This window comes from Neomonachus schauinslandi, chromosome 2 (assembly GCF_002201575.2).
Source record: "Neomonachus schauinslandi chromosome 2, ASM220157v2, whole genome shotgun sequence".
Lineage (NCBI taxonomy): Eukaryota > Metazoa > Chordata > Mammalia > Carnivora > Phocidae > Neomonachus > Neomonachus schauinslandi.
In genome coordinates this window covers 20,821,427-20,836,867 of record NC_058404.1, presented here as the reverse complement: position 1 = coordinate 20,836,867, position 15,441 = coordinate 20,821,427, and the positions used below count along the sequence as shown (strand labels likewise).

Below are 15,441 nucleotides of genomic sequence, written 5' to 3'. Positions count from 1 at the left end.
TACCCATTAACAGGACATGTGATTTCAAAGAATCAACTTAGTCAGAAACCCTTAAAATTGCATATTACCTTCTACATAGATTTGGATATCTGTCAACAAGATAATTACCAATATCATGTCTGATCCAGTCGTCCTGGGACTTACTCTAATGAAATTGAAACCTCCATCAGGAAAACAAAAGTCATGAATCAAAGACATGTGCTTACTTGAAAACAATTGGATAACACTGTTTGCTATCTTTGTTCCTTCTACTCCAAAACCTCAATTTAATAAAATTTCAAACTAGTCTAATGAACTTATTTATCATCATCTTGAAGAAAGTAGTTGGGTAAAGAGGAACAGGCCCCCTTTTCAGGTTCTAGTCACTCAGGCATATAGATCGCCAAGTCAAGACAAAAAGGTTTTTGAGAAAAACTTAACCATTAAGACATGGACCAACCTATTACCTGCTGAAGACACATCTATCTTAAGGCCAAACAAGCCTTTCCAAATGGTAAAGTCAAGTAAGAGACAAGACCTGCAGGGATAGTTTGCCTTGGCTTCCATGAAATGCAAAACTATACACTGCATTTAATAACTAACGTTGCCTAGTTTTTTTGTATACTATTGACCTTGTCATTTGCTCACTAAGTATTTTTCGAAATCTCCCATGATAACTTTGCTGGGTGGTGGTAGGACCTGTCCTGGTGTCCTGTGGGAGAGAGGGGAGGCATGTAGAGGAAGGTGATGGTGGACAGGCATGCATGAAGACCGCCGGCATCTTGGCTGAATCGTGGTTCCCTACTATTCATCTCTTCCTGTTCAGTTCTCACAGAATCCACCTATCTGCACTGAAAACTAATATGTGTGAGGTAATAAAATGTAGGTAATGAACTAATGGGCTGGTGAGGGCCCTCTCCATCTCTGCCAGCGCTCTGGACAGACAATCGATTCTCTTCTTTCTTCCTTGACCTGAGCCAGCACTCCTAAAACCCTTAAAAGGGACACCTATCTCTACATAAGTTCTTTCAATTCATTTCCTAGGCATTGGATGATGGGCGCTTACCCTGAGATATCCCACGGAAGCAAAGCATTAAATGGAAACTACTGGGAAATACATGTTCTAATAAGAGGGAGGATCCAGTTATAACCAATCACCCAAATGACTACTGTTCATTCAGTAAATGTCAATTGGATGTGCTTCTAACAAACTGGTCCCTGCTCTTAAGGAACTCGCATGCATCAGTGAGAGAGAAGCCATCAGCAATGGCAATATGATTTGATCATTAGCTGACAGAATTGCGTGGAGAGTGTGGTGAGAGTCCAGGTGGAGAAACACCTAGATCTGGGGCAGTCAGCAAAGGGTTCAGGAGGCCGAGTTTGCACGGGCATTTGCACATCTGGCAGACAGATAAGGAGTAAAGGCCAGCAGAGGCGCCGGGGTATGGACGCCCTGGGTACTCCCAAAGTTAAAGCACAATGAGGTGGCTGAAGCACAGTCAGGGTGACACAAGGTTTTACCATGGAGGTGGCAGAGGGCGACACTGAGCAGGGGTCTGGGGGCACCGTGAAAGAGAGGAGAGGGGCACGGGCAGGTCAGGAGGGAGGCCCAGAGAAGCCATGGGTCTGTGGCAGTGAGAACAGGCAGGAAACAGTGTTTATGAGGCAGAACAGGGGTCCTGACCAGTTCGATCAAGGGGAGCCTGGGAGGAGTCATGAGTTTCCAGCTAGGAAATAACACAAGAGGAGTAGATGAGCATGTGGGGATGAGAGCGAGGGCGGAGAGAGGGAAAGAGTCTGGCGTGGGACACAGTGAGGAAGGCGTTACGACACTGACACTCTGCTCTTTAGGCTCCAAAAAGGATCCATTCTAGACTCACCTGCTCCATAATACTCTCCCAAATTTAATCATCCACCATGTCATTTTCCTGAGGAGCAATCAGCTCTTTATCTGCTACTGTCCTGAATACTGCCCCTAATGCAAATGTATGAACACATACTTCCTACTTGTATCAACGGACTAGTAAATCCCTGGTAATCTGTATCATCTCACCAAGATGTTTAAGTTGTCATTCATGTCATCACTTTATTACCTTAAATTTATTTAAACCTTTGTAGTGTTCCTTTCATTAGTTTACTCTGAAAGAATTAATAGTAATCACAATTTAGAAGCCACATACAATTTTTTCTATTCTAGGTAGGTATGGCATTTATTTACATGGAACAATTCAAGCTCACGAAAATGATATTAAGACTTTTAAAATTACCCAAGTTAATTCTCTTTGGGGTGGAGGGTAAGACTTTAAGACACCTAAGCATTTAAAATTTTACAATACTATATTTTGTCATTACTATATATAGTCAGAATTTGTTGCAACAGTTTGTATTACATGTAAAAGGGTTTTTCTTTTGGGCGCCTGGGTGGCTCAGTCGGTTAGGCGACTGCCTTCGGCTCGGGTCATGATCCTGGAGTCCCGGGATCGAGTCCCGCATCGGGCTCCCTGCTCGGCGGGGGGTCTGCTTCTCCCTCTGACCCTCCCCCCCTCTCATATGCTCTCTCTCTCTCATTCTCTCTCTCAAATAAATAAAATCTTTTAAAATAAAATAAATAAATAAATAAAGGGTTTTTCTTTTTAAAATTTTAAAAGCAGATTACAGAACAGAAGGTATATTCATATTAAAAACTCCCATCTCAGAATAATTATGCTTATGCAATTTTTCCCTCAAAAAAAAAAAAAATTCCAAACTTGACCTATAACCATTTTCCATGTAGCTGGCAGGAAATACGCAGATCTCTCATGTTCTTAAAATGGACTACTAACTACAAAGGAAACAAATTCATTACATCCAGGAATACTTTTAAGAAGATATTACCTCCCTCGATTTACTGGTTCTCTAAAAAATCTAGAAGTTCACCTTAATGTTAAGTTTATGAATTTCAGGACTAAAAGAGCATAAAAACGGAACAGAGCAAAAAATCTGCAAGTACTACAATTTTAGGCCTGTAACACTAATAATTCTGAAGATATTGAATGCAAATATTTTAACTGTAATCATCTAACATCAAAATTTCATCAGAAACAGTGGAATTTCATCAAAATTTCATCCAAAAATAGAGGAAAAATCTGAATTTTTATTTCAACCTAAACAGGAAACAAGTATCTCTTGTTATACTCACTATAGATGAGCAAACTGGATAGGACTTTTCAGAGAGCACAAGGAAAGGAATAAAATATCTATCATCCACCAAGTTCCCATCAATGTGAATGAGATGCTGTTTCTCAAGACAGCAGTCATTGGTACTGGCTTTTCCCCCTTTATTATTAAACAAATTACCGAAAATATTAAATTCTAGCCTTCATGTGGACTTCTGTTTTTTGTTTTTGTCTTAATGATCATTTTGACTTACCCAAATGAATAGGCAGCTAAAAACCTGCCTGATATCCCAGAGCCCGCTTACACCAAGCAGTTCTTCTGATTTCAGTAATTTTGACATACACCCACAAGGTGTCCTTTTTAATTTTTAATTTAACACACAGAAGAATGCAGCACCGAGAACAACTTGGAACTTTGTCACCGCTAGGAATGGATTCCAAAACAAGACCAAAAAGTCTACGAAGCCCTTCCCTTTGCAGTTCCTACCTCAAGCGCATTTGCTAGCTTGGAATTTTTGAACGCTATCTCCTCTCTGACTTTTACATCTCGAGCTAGCCAGCTCACATGAGGTCACCATTGTGCCGTGAGGCCATCCCCTGTGGGTCAGTGCTCACTCACAGCCACAGATAGTGTCCTAACCCCCCTGCATCTGGGTTGCTGCAATCCTATGTTGAAAAAACAGGAGACCCAGGGAAACAGCATGACCGAACCCAGGCGCATGCAGGCATAAGACCTACATGTGGGGGGAAAAATGTGCCCAACTGTGACAAAGTGGGTCAAAAATGTGTATTACAGACCACAGACTATCTTACAGTTGAAATGAAAAACAGCCAATTAAAACAACCAACCTTAGACATTTTTATGACACAAACAATAAAAAAGAAGGTAATTCGATCAAAATACTAACCAGTTAAAGAAAAAAAAATGAAGAGACAGGTGCCTCAAACCCGGGTCACCAGAGAACAAAGGGAAAAAGGCAAGTCTCTCACCTAAAAGAAAGCTCTATTGGTCTTAATTTTCCCAAGAGCTAGATAATTGCTATTTATAAAAAGGACTCTCACATGCTAAAATAACTCAACATATCACCTAAGATGAACACAGAAAAATGATGCTCAATGTTGGAAACATTTAAAGCCACATCTGACATCTTTTTACCTAATAAATAATGTGCATATACTGTTAATGAACCACTTTTAGCTCTAAAGTATTATAATCTGTACTGTTTTATTTATAGGGTGATTCTCTATTAACCAGAACTCTCTCAGAATATTTCAATTGTTCTAATTATGTATTTACTAAATTTTCTTGCCATATTCCTCTAGTTGCTCCTGGTGAAAGACACCGCAATTTTCCTATCCTGAATCCAACTCCAAACTGTAATGTATGATGTACTTTCCATGTTTGGGAGAAAATAGATTCCTACATTAAAACACAACTTAGTGTAGTAAAACTTCAGCTATGTGAAACATGTGAGTTACATCTAACTTTTAAAAAACTTAACAAGGGTGCCTGGGTGGTTCAGTCGTTAAGCGTCTGCCTTCGGCTCAGGTCATGATCCCAGGGTCCTGGGATCGAGTCCCACATTGGGCTTCTTGCTCAGTGGGAAGCCTGCTTCTCCCTCTTCCACTCCCCCTGCTTGCGTTCCCTCTCTCGCTGTGTCTTTCTCTGTCAAATAAATAAATAAAATCTTTTAAATAAATAAATAAAATAAATAAAAAATAAAAAACTTAACAAAACATGGGACACCTGGGTGAAGCGTCTGCCTTCGGCTAGGGTCCTAATCCCAGGGTCCTAGGATCAAGTCCCGCATCGGGCTCCTTGCTCAGCGGGGAGCCTGCTTCTCCCTCTCCCTGCCACTCCCCTGCTTGTGTGCTCTCTCTGACAAATAAATAAAATCCTTTAAAAAAAAAAACTTATCAAAACATTACCTATTATGAATGAAAATTGATTTAACACAACACTGCCTTCTTAAGTAGACGGCTCTAACTACAAAATGGCCCTTTTTAGTGTCAGAGCAAAGCTGTAGCTCGAAGACCGCCACAGCGACCGGAGCTTAGTATCGATCTATGACAAATGTTTTTAGCCTAACGCCATGCACAACATCAGTTCTCAGTAAGTGCTTATCAGTGTGGCAAAAGGCCAGCAAGATCTTCAAGCCTGCTTTCAAGGAAGCCAAAGGAAGAATGTGGATTCACAGTACAGGAACAAGGGAGTGGTGGAAGGCTATGTCTCTCATCTGTTACTCTTGAATTTGGTCCCTTTGATGTCTTTTGTAATCTACAAATGATTGAATCTTTTAACTTTTTTTTTTTTAAGATTTTATTTATTTATTTCACAGAGAGATAGGGACAGCAGGAACACAAGCAGGGGGAGTGGGAGAGGGAGAAGCAGACTTCCTGCGGAGCAGGGAGCCCGATGATGCAGGGCTCGATCCCAGGACCCTGGGATCATGACCTGAGCCGAAGGCAGACGCTTCATGACTGAGCCACCCAGGCGCCCCGAATCTTTTAACTTTTTACACACAAGTTCTAATACATCTGTTTTTTTATGGAAGACTTCTAAAATGGCTTCATTGACTTCTGAATTTCGTAGTGTGAGAAACAAAAGAGAAATTCAAGTTTATTTGGCGTCACCTTGGCAATACTTACCACAAATGGACGAATAAAAATATTAACCTTTAACACATTTTAAATATATAAAAGCCATATGTCGAGTTGAGACATTCTTTCTCAATGTATTATCACTGAAAATTACTTCATTTAACATCAAAATCAAATATTGATCTATATGTCCAAAGTGACTTCAAAGTGTTTAATTGAAATAATTACAAGATAGGTAATCATTACCAAAACCCATCCACGTTATGAAAGAGAAAAAAAAAAAGTCTGTTGCAAGGTCAGGCTTGTTAAATGATATACTCCCCTTACTTTTAAGCAGCTAATATCAGCTTTTGAGAACTAAGGGTTTGACCCTCTCTGGGTCAGATACTATCAGAAGGCTCTAACCTCTCTTGTACCTGCATGCTCTTGAGAATGGAGAAGTCACTCACTTCCATAGCCTCGCGTGCAGGTAGCCAGCCATGTGACTGCAAGTTAGCCAATGAGACGTAAGCTTTGTGATTTGGCACCACCCACCCCCCCCTTTCTCTTTTTTTTTTTTTCTTTCCTGCCTGGAGCAGCAATCGTGAGACCGCGAGGCAACAGGAGGAGGGAGCCAAGAAAATAGAGATGTTGATCCTGACGTTGCTGAGCCACTGAACAACTGTAGGTGAAACAAACAAGTTAGGTGAAACAAATAAGTTACTTCTTAGTTAAGCTGTCTCAAACTGCAGCTAAAAGCAATTCTTTACAGCCTCAAAAATGAATATCAAACATAATTTGAGGAGTTTCATTCTAATTAAACAAATTTATTCGTATTCTGCCCCGTTCTTACTGAACAGTCTAAATGACTCTCTTTAGTGTGGCTTTAAGTAAATATCTTGTTCCATTAATAATACTTCCGCCCCTTCTCTGGAGCCAAGGTGGCTCCGTCGGTGAGCACTCAGGTCATGATCTCAAGACCTCAGGGTCTTGAGATTGAGCCCGATTCTGCTCTGCGGTCAGTGGGGAGTCTGCTTGACATTCTCTCTCCCTCACCCTCTGCCCCTACCACTGTCTCTCTAAAAATAACAATCCTTCTGCCCCTCCTCAGTATATATGTACTACACCCCTCCCCTTTGCTATAATTGCTTTCATTTATTTCTTTACAGAGGGAGAGAGGGGGAGAGACAGAATCTTAAGCAGGTTCCACATCCAGCATGAAAGATGACTCAGGGTTGGATCTCACCACCCTGAAACCTTAGCAGAAATCAAGAGTTGGAAGCTTAACCTACTGAGCCACCCAGGCGCCCCATAATAACTTTTAATCTCACTAGCTCAGCAAAAAGAAATCTAAGTGCTTTGTGAACTGAACTAATCTAAGTGAAGTGAAACTGCCTTCACTTCAATAAAAAAATATATTAACTCTCTGAGGTTCAAAATGGCACTTTTCATAATAAATACAGGTATCTCCAGCTTGAAAGAGAAACTGAATTCTAATAAAACTGGTGGTAAGGAATATTTCAACTAAGAAGATTCTTTTCCTTCCATGACTCATTATAAAATGAGAACCCATACGCAGACGCAAAATTCTGAAACAGAGCTGCCTATTTTGGCAAGAGAGACTATTGCCAGCATTTTGGCAAGCCACTGAAATCACTTCTGGACTTCATTAGCACTTCCCTGACGTGGAGATCTTCATCTGTGCTTGACATCCTGCAACATCACTCAGAACGCTGACAAATTCACTTTTCCTTGTCTTCCCCTATTTACAGAGGCCATGACCTCCTGGATTCGACAACACATTCTGGGAAGGGGTGCCACCCAAGAACAACGTACTGGAGCACACAGTGCCCCCTTATATAGGGGTTCAATAAAGGGGCCCTGGTCCGCCTGGGTCCCTGTGATCACCCTCCTTCTTGCTAGCACCTGTCTACATTCTATGCTCAGACATATTAAAATTCTTTAGTTTCCTTGAAGGAGCCATCCTCTTCCTAGCTCGAGGCTTTCCCATGCTGTATGCTCGCCTTGAGCACTTTCTGTGTCTTGGCTAACTCCACATATCCTGAGATTCCAGCTTAACCGGCACTTCTTCTGGAAGACCTCGATAAAGTTAGCTTTACCTGCTAGGAGCTGCCTAGTTGTCTAGTCCATGTCCTACTGTAATCACTTGATGTTCTGTTTAATTATGGGCTGTGTGCAGGCAGGAACCATGTGTGACTTAGTCCTGGCTATATTTTCAGCATCTAGCATTGAACCTGGCACACAGTCTGTGTCTAACAGGTATTCACTTATGAAATGAATGAATAAATCCTGCAATGTAAAAGACTGGAAAAAGGTGAAAGTGGGCACCCGGCTGGCTCAGTCAGTAGAGAATGCAACTTCTGATCTCAGGGTCTTGAGTTCAAGCCCCATGCTGGTCGTAGAGCTTACTTTAAACAAATTTTTTTTTTTTTAAGTTTTTATTTAAGTTATCTCTACACCCAACATGGGAATCGAACTCACAACCCTGAGATCAAAAGTCACATGCACTAGATATGGATTCCAAGAGCCTGGGGTTGTAGCCTTAGTTCTGCTAGTAACCAAGCTAGTAACACACAGAGGTACAAAATAAGGAATCAGGTGAGATGACTTCTGAGGTCCTCTTAACCTCAAATGCTATGAATTTTTCTGGCTATAGATTAAAAACCCTGGATGTATTACACCTGAAAATTCATCTTATCTAAACTCATTCTCCCCTTATCGCCCAAATTCAGTTAATATTCATGACACCATGTTTTTCCTTTATCCTGTCCTATAACATCAGTCACAGTTGAATCACTGTTCTTCCTCATTTATCCACGACTAATTGGTTTTAAGAACCTAAGACTCCACCCTTTTAAATCTCTATTTGTTTTTACACTGAGCCACTACTCTAGCTCTAGAATCCCACACTGCCACTCTGGCAACCAAGGCCAACAGCACTCACTTTATTAAGAATACAAACACGAGTTACAGCTCATAGCCCATAAGATTACATGCAGGGACTTCAGTATCCATTTCACTGAGAAATGTCTCAGACCTTTAAATTACATAATATGGGATAAGCTCACAAAAGATTCCTACTGGGTAAGTAGAATTATAGTCTTTACATAATTTTTAAATGCTTCCTACACAGGGGAAAAAGAAAAAAAAAAAAACACCTCTTTTTTCATCATTATTATTCACCAGATCTAACAGAATTACAGCAGAAGTCGCAGCCAGGAAAATCTAGAAGCCAAGAGTTCTAAACAGAGGGGCCAGGTTTTAATCCCATTTCTGCCCCTTTGTGCCCTTGAGCACATTAATTCACTTCTCTGGGCCTCTGACTTCCTGGTGTCAAAGAAGGTAAACTAGATCACTTCTAGGTGCACACAGGCTCCAAAAATTTCACTACAGCCAAACAAATGTTGCAAAGTGTTTTTACAGAAATTCCAAAAACAAAAGGTACCTAAAATAGCAACTATTAGTCAAAGTCTGATAATGAAAGTCTTTTGTCTTTTGCTTAAACTGCCTTGGAAATTTATCTGCTTCACGAAAATACAATAAACGACCTAAAATGTTCACCAGAAGAAGATCGGTTAAATAGATCACGGCTCCCATGACTATTAAAAAGCAGAGGTAGGGGTGCCTGGGTGGCTCAGTCGTTAAGCGTCTGCCTTCGGCTCAGGTCATGATCCCAGAGTCCTGGGATTGAGCCCCACATCGGGCTCCCTGCTCAGCGGGAAGCCTGCTTCTTCCTCTCCCACCCCCCTGCTTGTGTTCCCTCTCTCGCTGTGTCTCTCTCTGTCAAATAAATAAAATCTTTAAAAAAAAATAAAAAAATAAAAAAATAAAAATAAAATAAAAAGCAGAGGTAGATAAACATGTGTTAACATGAAAATCTAAGATATATTAACTTTAAAAAGCAAGCTATAGAAGAGTACATATAATATACCATTCCTTTATAACCAAAGAGTCTATAAAAATCTACACAGGCTTACATATGATGAGCAAGTTACTGGAAGGCTTTGCAAGCACCCGGGAGAGTGGTGGCCTCAGGGCAGGGGGCCTGGGCAAGACACAGGCTCACTTGGAATTGTAGAACCTCTGTACAGTTTGACTTTCTCTTTTACTTGGAGCACAGATTTTTTTTTTTTTTTTTTTTAAAGTTAAAAGCTATCTGGAGCTATTTTAGATCACACAGATTATTGCAAATACAAGACACCCTTTTATTTCTTTACCTTTTTTTTAAGGTAGAAAAAATGACAGAGGCATTTAGGCCTGGAGAGAGAGGGCCACTGTTCTGGCTTCTAACACCTCATTTACCTTCAGCTGCCAGCTCAGGCCGAGGGAAAGGTTGGCAGACTTCAGTGACAGGTCAAGGGGAGTTATGAAACATGAGAAGGTCCTGGAAAAAATGAGAGATATCCCACGAGGGAAGGGAGATGCCTCTGGGAAAACTAAAAACAGTCAGCTGAAAAAAAAAAAAAAAATCACCAGGGACAGAGATGGAAAACAAGACACATCAGGGCTGACATGAATAAGAAACAAGAAAAAAAATCTATTTACATACTCAAACAGTCCTATTACAGTCAACACTAACCAGCCAGAATCAAATATAATAACACACCTGTTTTTACAGCATAAAACCAACATAATTTACCATAACTGCAATTATTATCTGGAACAAAAGGGAAAATATGAGGCAATTAACTGAATCCCCTAAAAGTGAGCATGCAGGTCTACAGATGCCTAAAATATTCACTGCATTTACTTCCGTCTTAGGCACAGAGAATACAAAGGCAGTCTTTTGTGACTGCAAACATTTTCACTAGGAAGCTGGGAAAACTTAAGTTTTGTTCGGTTTTGTGGCTCACTTTTTACCTCTCCACAACTGCCAGGATGTTTAATTTTGGAAATACTTAGAAATCGTTCAGCATGTTAAACTAACCTATCATAATCTCACTGAGAAAGTACATAATGAAAAACTATAGAACCCCTCTCATTTCATCTCCTCCTTGAAGGAGGAGAGCAATGTTAATTTACACACGTCCTATTTCCAAAATCATCTGAAGTAAAATGTAATTTAACAGGTGTTGATTTTCACAGATCTTGTTCGTGTCAGAAAAGAGCTAGGGAGCACCAAGGCAAAAATTCTGCTCTCTATAAACAAAACAAACACACATCTGCTTAAACAGAATCAAAGTTATCAGACGCTCATGTATTGAAATGTTAAGAGCAAAATGCCTAGTTCTCCAAAGAAAGCCTCGTTCTCTCAGAGCTTTCCTTCCTCAAGTATGTATCTCCTTAGAAAATTTCCAATAAGCAGCTGCAAGTTAATCAAGATGTCCCCCATGCACCACTCAACAGAGATGTATGCAAGACAAACCTGTATGGAAAATGACAGTGCTCTTCCTAAACCCTGAAGGAAGTCGGAGGTTTCGAAGCAATCCTTTGGCAGTCAGTCGTACGTGAATGGTGGATAAGGAGAATTTGGGAGACAACAACATGTCTTCAGAGCAGGTGAAAAGATTTCACAGAAGAAACAGCTTCCAGGGACTATCACATACTGTCTTTGTAAACTCAGTACTCTTCAAAGCCAAGAAATAACAGTGGGAGAAAACATGCCTACATAGCAAATGTCATTCCACTGCACATACACAAAAGGGAAAAAAAAAAACAAAAAAAAAAACCCAGAGCTATCCAAATGTTCCTGGCTTCCGTTTTCACTTCCAGATGTTGCCAAAACAATACACTTCCTCTGACTAAAATCTCCTGTAAGCAGATCCAGCAGTAAGCAGCCTCTGAATTACATCACACTGTACATGCTTAGAGGTTGTTATGGTTTTCATCAGAGATGGTAAAGGGGAGGAGAAAGTGGGTGGTCTTAGGAGCTTTATATAACAACCAATAAGGTCATGGATTCTCTCACTACTTGAAAGATTGCTAAGGGAAATTAACTACTTTGAGCACTGAATGCTTATTTAGGAATTAGGAGAAAATTAAGATTTCTTTTCAGTCATCTATATTCTGATTTTTAAAATTTTAATTATATTCACAGTGATGACACTGGGCATTTTTTTCAAATATTTTGCATGTAAATCTATATATATACCCGATACTTCGGATACACTTTTTTTTAAAAAATGGTTTCAAGGGGCACCTGGGTGGCTCAGTTGTTAAGTGTCTGCCTTCGGCTCAGGTCATGATCCCGGGGTCCTGGGATTGAGCCCCACATCAGGCTCCCTGCTCAGCGGGAAGCCTGCTTTTCCCTCTCCCACTCCCCCTGCTTGTGTTCCCTCTCTCGCTGTGTCTCTCTCTGTCAAATAAACAAATAAAATCTTTAAAAAAAATAAAAATAAAAAAAATAAAATGGCTTCAAGTAATAGATGTTCCCAGGTATGGTTTGTTTTGTTTTGTTTTAAAGATTTTATTTATTTGACAGAGAGACACAGCGAGAGAGGGAACACAAGCAGGGGGAGTGGGAGAGGGAGAAGCAGGCTTCCTGCGGAGCAGGGAGCCCGATGCGGGGCTCGATCCCAGGACCCTGGGATCACGACCTGAGCCGAAGGCAGACGCTTAACGACTGAGCCACCCAGGCGCCCCTCCCAGGTATGGTTTTTAATAAAACTTCTATTAGTGGCAGATTGATAAAAGGTTCAACTTTAATAGTCATGTTCTGAGGACCTCACTAATCAACAACAACAACAAAAAGGTTAACACAATTTCTCTACCAGATGTAATATAATAGTTCCAGAGGAATAAAATTAATCAGGCCACATTTTCAAGAAGACACTTAACTGTTTTATCAATTGCATTTATGGAAAATCAGGTGGCCTCTCATAGTAATGTTTTGAGACTAGGAACAAGCTAGGATCTGTTTTATTTGGATCTGTTAAATGTTTATCTTGGTAGTTGTAAGAGTACATTAAAATATGATGGCAAAAACTAAAGGAAGATGAAGGTGTGGATGTAAGAAAAGTACCCCACAACATGCTTACTTAAGCAAAGTTAATATTAATAATCAGGAATAACCCAATAACCCTTTTTCCATTAAAAAAAGAAAACATGCAAAAAAGGATCTATGTTTGTTTCCAAGATTTCCTCAGAAAACAGGACTTAGAAATAAATGCAGAAAATGTTAGCTGTAAATAACCTTAAGTATTAAATGCTATTAAAAAGTACAGGGGGCAGCAACAGTTTCAGAAAGTCTACAGAACACTTAGGGTGTGAAGAGGGAAGGAGATGGGCAAGAAATGACATTCTGAATAATTCTTTCTCCCTCTTCCTCAACTCCGGAGCCTATCATCTTAGAAGCTGTCAATAAGAGACACAAACCCAAGTATCTATCAAGGGTTAGCTGTGGGAAAGATACAACTTGTTGATACACACAGGATGGATCTTGAAAACACACCGCACCCATGGCAACAGAAGCACAAATAACCAAGGAATTAAAGAAAACTACACTGAGATGTTGCCTTTTCACTTTATCACAGTTTATTATTAAACAATCACCCTTTTTCCAGATTCTGCATGAGTATGTCATAACCACCTCTCCTCCTGCCACTCTCCCCCCCCCAAAAAAACTTGTAACTAAAATATCAATCAGCATTACAATCATAAATAGAATCAAATTAAATATTGGTGTTAAAAACAGACCTGATACCACCCCATTTCAGATGTCATGCAGTTTTTTGTTCGTTGTTTTGGTTTTTTTTTGTTCGTTGTTTTGGGTTTTTTTGTTTTGTTTTTTTTGTATTGTGAAGTAATAGCAAACTCTAGGGTATCCTGGTTCAAAGGGAAATCTTTTAGCCTAGACTACCTCAAAAGAAGAAATTAGCAACGTGCCACCCACTCATCACATTCATTCAAGTTTTTACTTTATACTAAGCTATACCACATATATCAGAAGTAAACGTCGCTAATGGTCCTTTTAAACAACAGAACAAGGAACTGTAAGAATAAAAAGTAGCAGTGCTAGTCGGCAAGTCAGAAGTCAGAGAGTAGTCCTTGCTTGTGCAGTCAGGTACGCGTACTTACGCGTGCGCCCACGCACACAAACGAAAGGTGTATTAGATAAAAGACTTAACAGCTCCCGCCGCGTTTTCACTTCTTTACCAACACAGTCTGCCCCCTGGTGGCAAGCTAGCACAAGTGAGCGTTTTCATGAATAGTAACAGCCAACTCTTAGAACCTGGGTGCCTGGTACTCCCCTAAACACTTTAGTCGCTCTTCTAAATAACTGAATGAGTGGTTAGTAGGGAGTTACAACTATTTTTATAGCATATATACTTTGGGGAGTGTGGACAGGGAAGCACGGATTTAAAAATTGGCTCAAAAAGGTTCCTTTGATTACCTATTTGGTCAGTAATCACTTGTGTACTAGCTGTTGTCTCTGAAGTTACACCAAGTAGAGGAGAAGTACCTGAAGTGCCCATCTTTGTTATTATACAAAGTCCTAACTGAAGAGGATATCTAAAGATCACCAAGGACAGTAAAGAAAAATTTAAGGAACTTTTGTTACCTAAAAACAATGTTATTACAGGTATAGAAATTAGGAATAAGAGGAGTTTTTATGAGGGGCAGCAAAGCTTACGTTACGATGTCAAGTGGAAAAACAAAACCATGATTTAGAATTGTATGGACAGGGGCACCTGGGTGGCTCAGTCAGTTAAGCATCTGCCTTCGGCTCAGGTCATGATCCCAGGGTCCTTAATCAGCGATGGGGAGTCAGCTTCTTCCTCTGCCCCTTCCCCCCTCCTCGTGTGTGTGCATGCTCTAATTTTTTAAAAAATAAAATTGTATGTATAGTAGGATCCCAATTTTAAAGAACAAGAAAAAATACTGAAGTATTAAAAAAAAAAATAGTCAGCAACGCTGAGTTGGAGTAGGCAGGATTTTCAATTTCTTTGCCATAGGTTTCTCTATTTTCCCCCTTTTTAAAATAAAGATCACATAGTCCAAAAAATTCGACTTTTAAGTAAGTTGAGGTGACAGAATCGCTTTATAAAAAGGGTACAGAATTAAGCGGAGTTTCTATTAATGACACACATAAAAAAACAATAAAAATTGTGGAGAGTCTTTAGTAAGGCTTAATATACAAACAAAAAAAAGATGTGATATGGATGATGTAAGTGTTTGGCAGGTCAATATGTTATAGTATCCTAGTACATTCCAGAGAACCACAGATTCCACTGAGGCCTGTGTAGAACTGTGTGTGTGTGTATGTGTGTGCACACATGGGTGCTTATTTAGACTCAATTTAGAACACAGTGATGTTATGATTCTAGATAGGATTCAAGCATAGGCTGTGCAGGGCTGCTTATAGGACTGATGTGTTTACTACTGATGATCATGAAGAATCTGCAGAAGATTAATATTTAAACCAGGGATTCAGGCATCTCTGCCCAATCTTCCCTAGAACTCCTACACCAGGTGTATCCATCTTAATGTTTATCTCCTACTGTCCCTAACACAACATGACTGCCACTTTCTTCATTTTTATGCCTCATAATCTTTACTGTCTTATGTTCAAATCTCTGTTCGAATCGTAGGAAGTTCAACTCAGGGTCCAATTTTTCCATAATGTCCTCTTCCTTAGTAGGAAGAAGAATGCCTATATTGTGACTATCTTAAAATTCACATAAAACAATTATAAAAAATTTTAGCCTCCACCTACCCATAAAGATTATAAGTTCTCCAAGATCAGTGACATTGCCTTTTATTTCTT

The 15,441-nt window shown here is 39.9% G+C and overlaps 1 protein-coding gene across 6 annotated transcripts in view; it reads right to left on the bottom strand.

Moving 5' to 3' along the window:
- The window catches only part of MTUS1 (microtubule associated scaffold protein 1), a 122,198-nt gene that overhangs the window by 42,562 nt on the left and 64,195 nt on the right, over window positions 1–15,441 (bottom strand). Inside the window, exon 1 of one of the 6 annotated variants that reach the window (XM_021694114.1) lies at window positions 11,101–11,324. The exons of the other annotated variants lie outside the window; for them this stretch is intronic. Within the exon in view, the coding sequence (XP_021549789.1) occupies window positions 11,101–11,221 (121 nt within the window). The 5' untranslated portion in view covers window positions 11,222–11,324. Of the gene's footprint in view, window positions 1–11,100; window positions 11,325–15,441 lie in introns of those variants that run through there. 6 annotated transcript variants of the gene reach the window in all.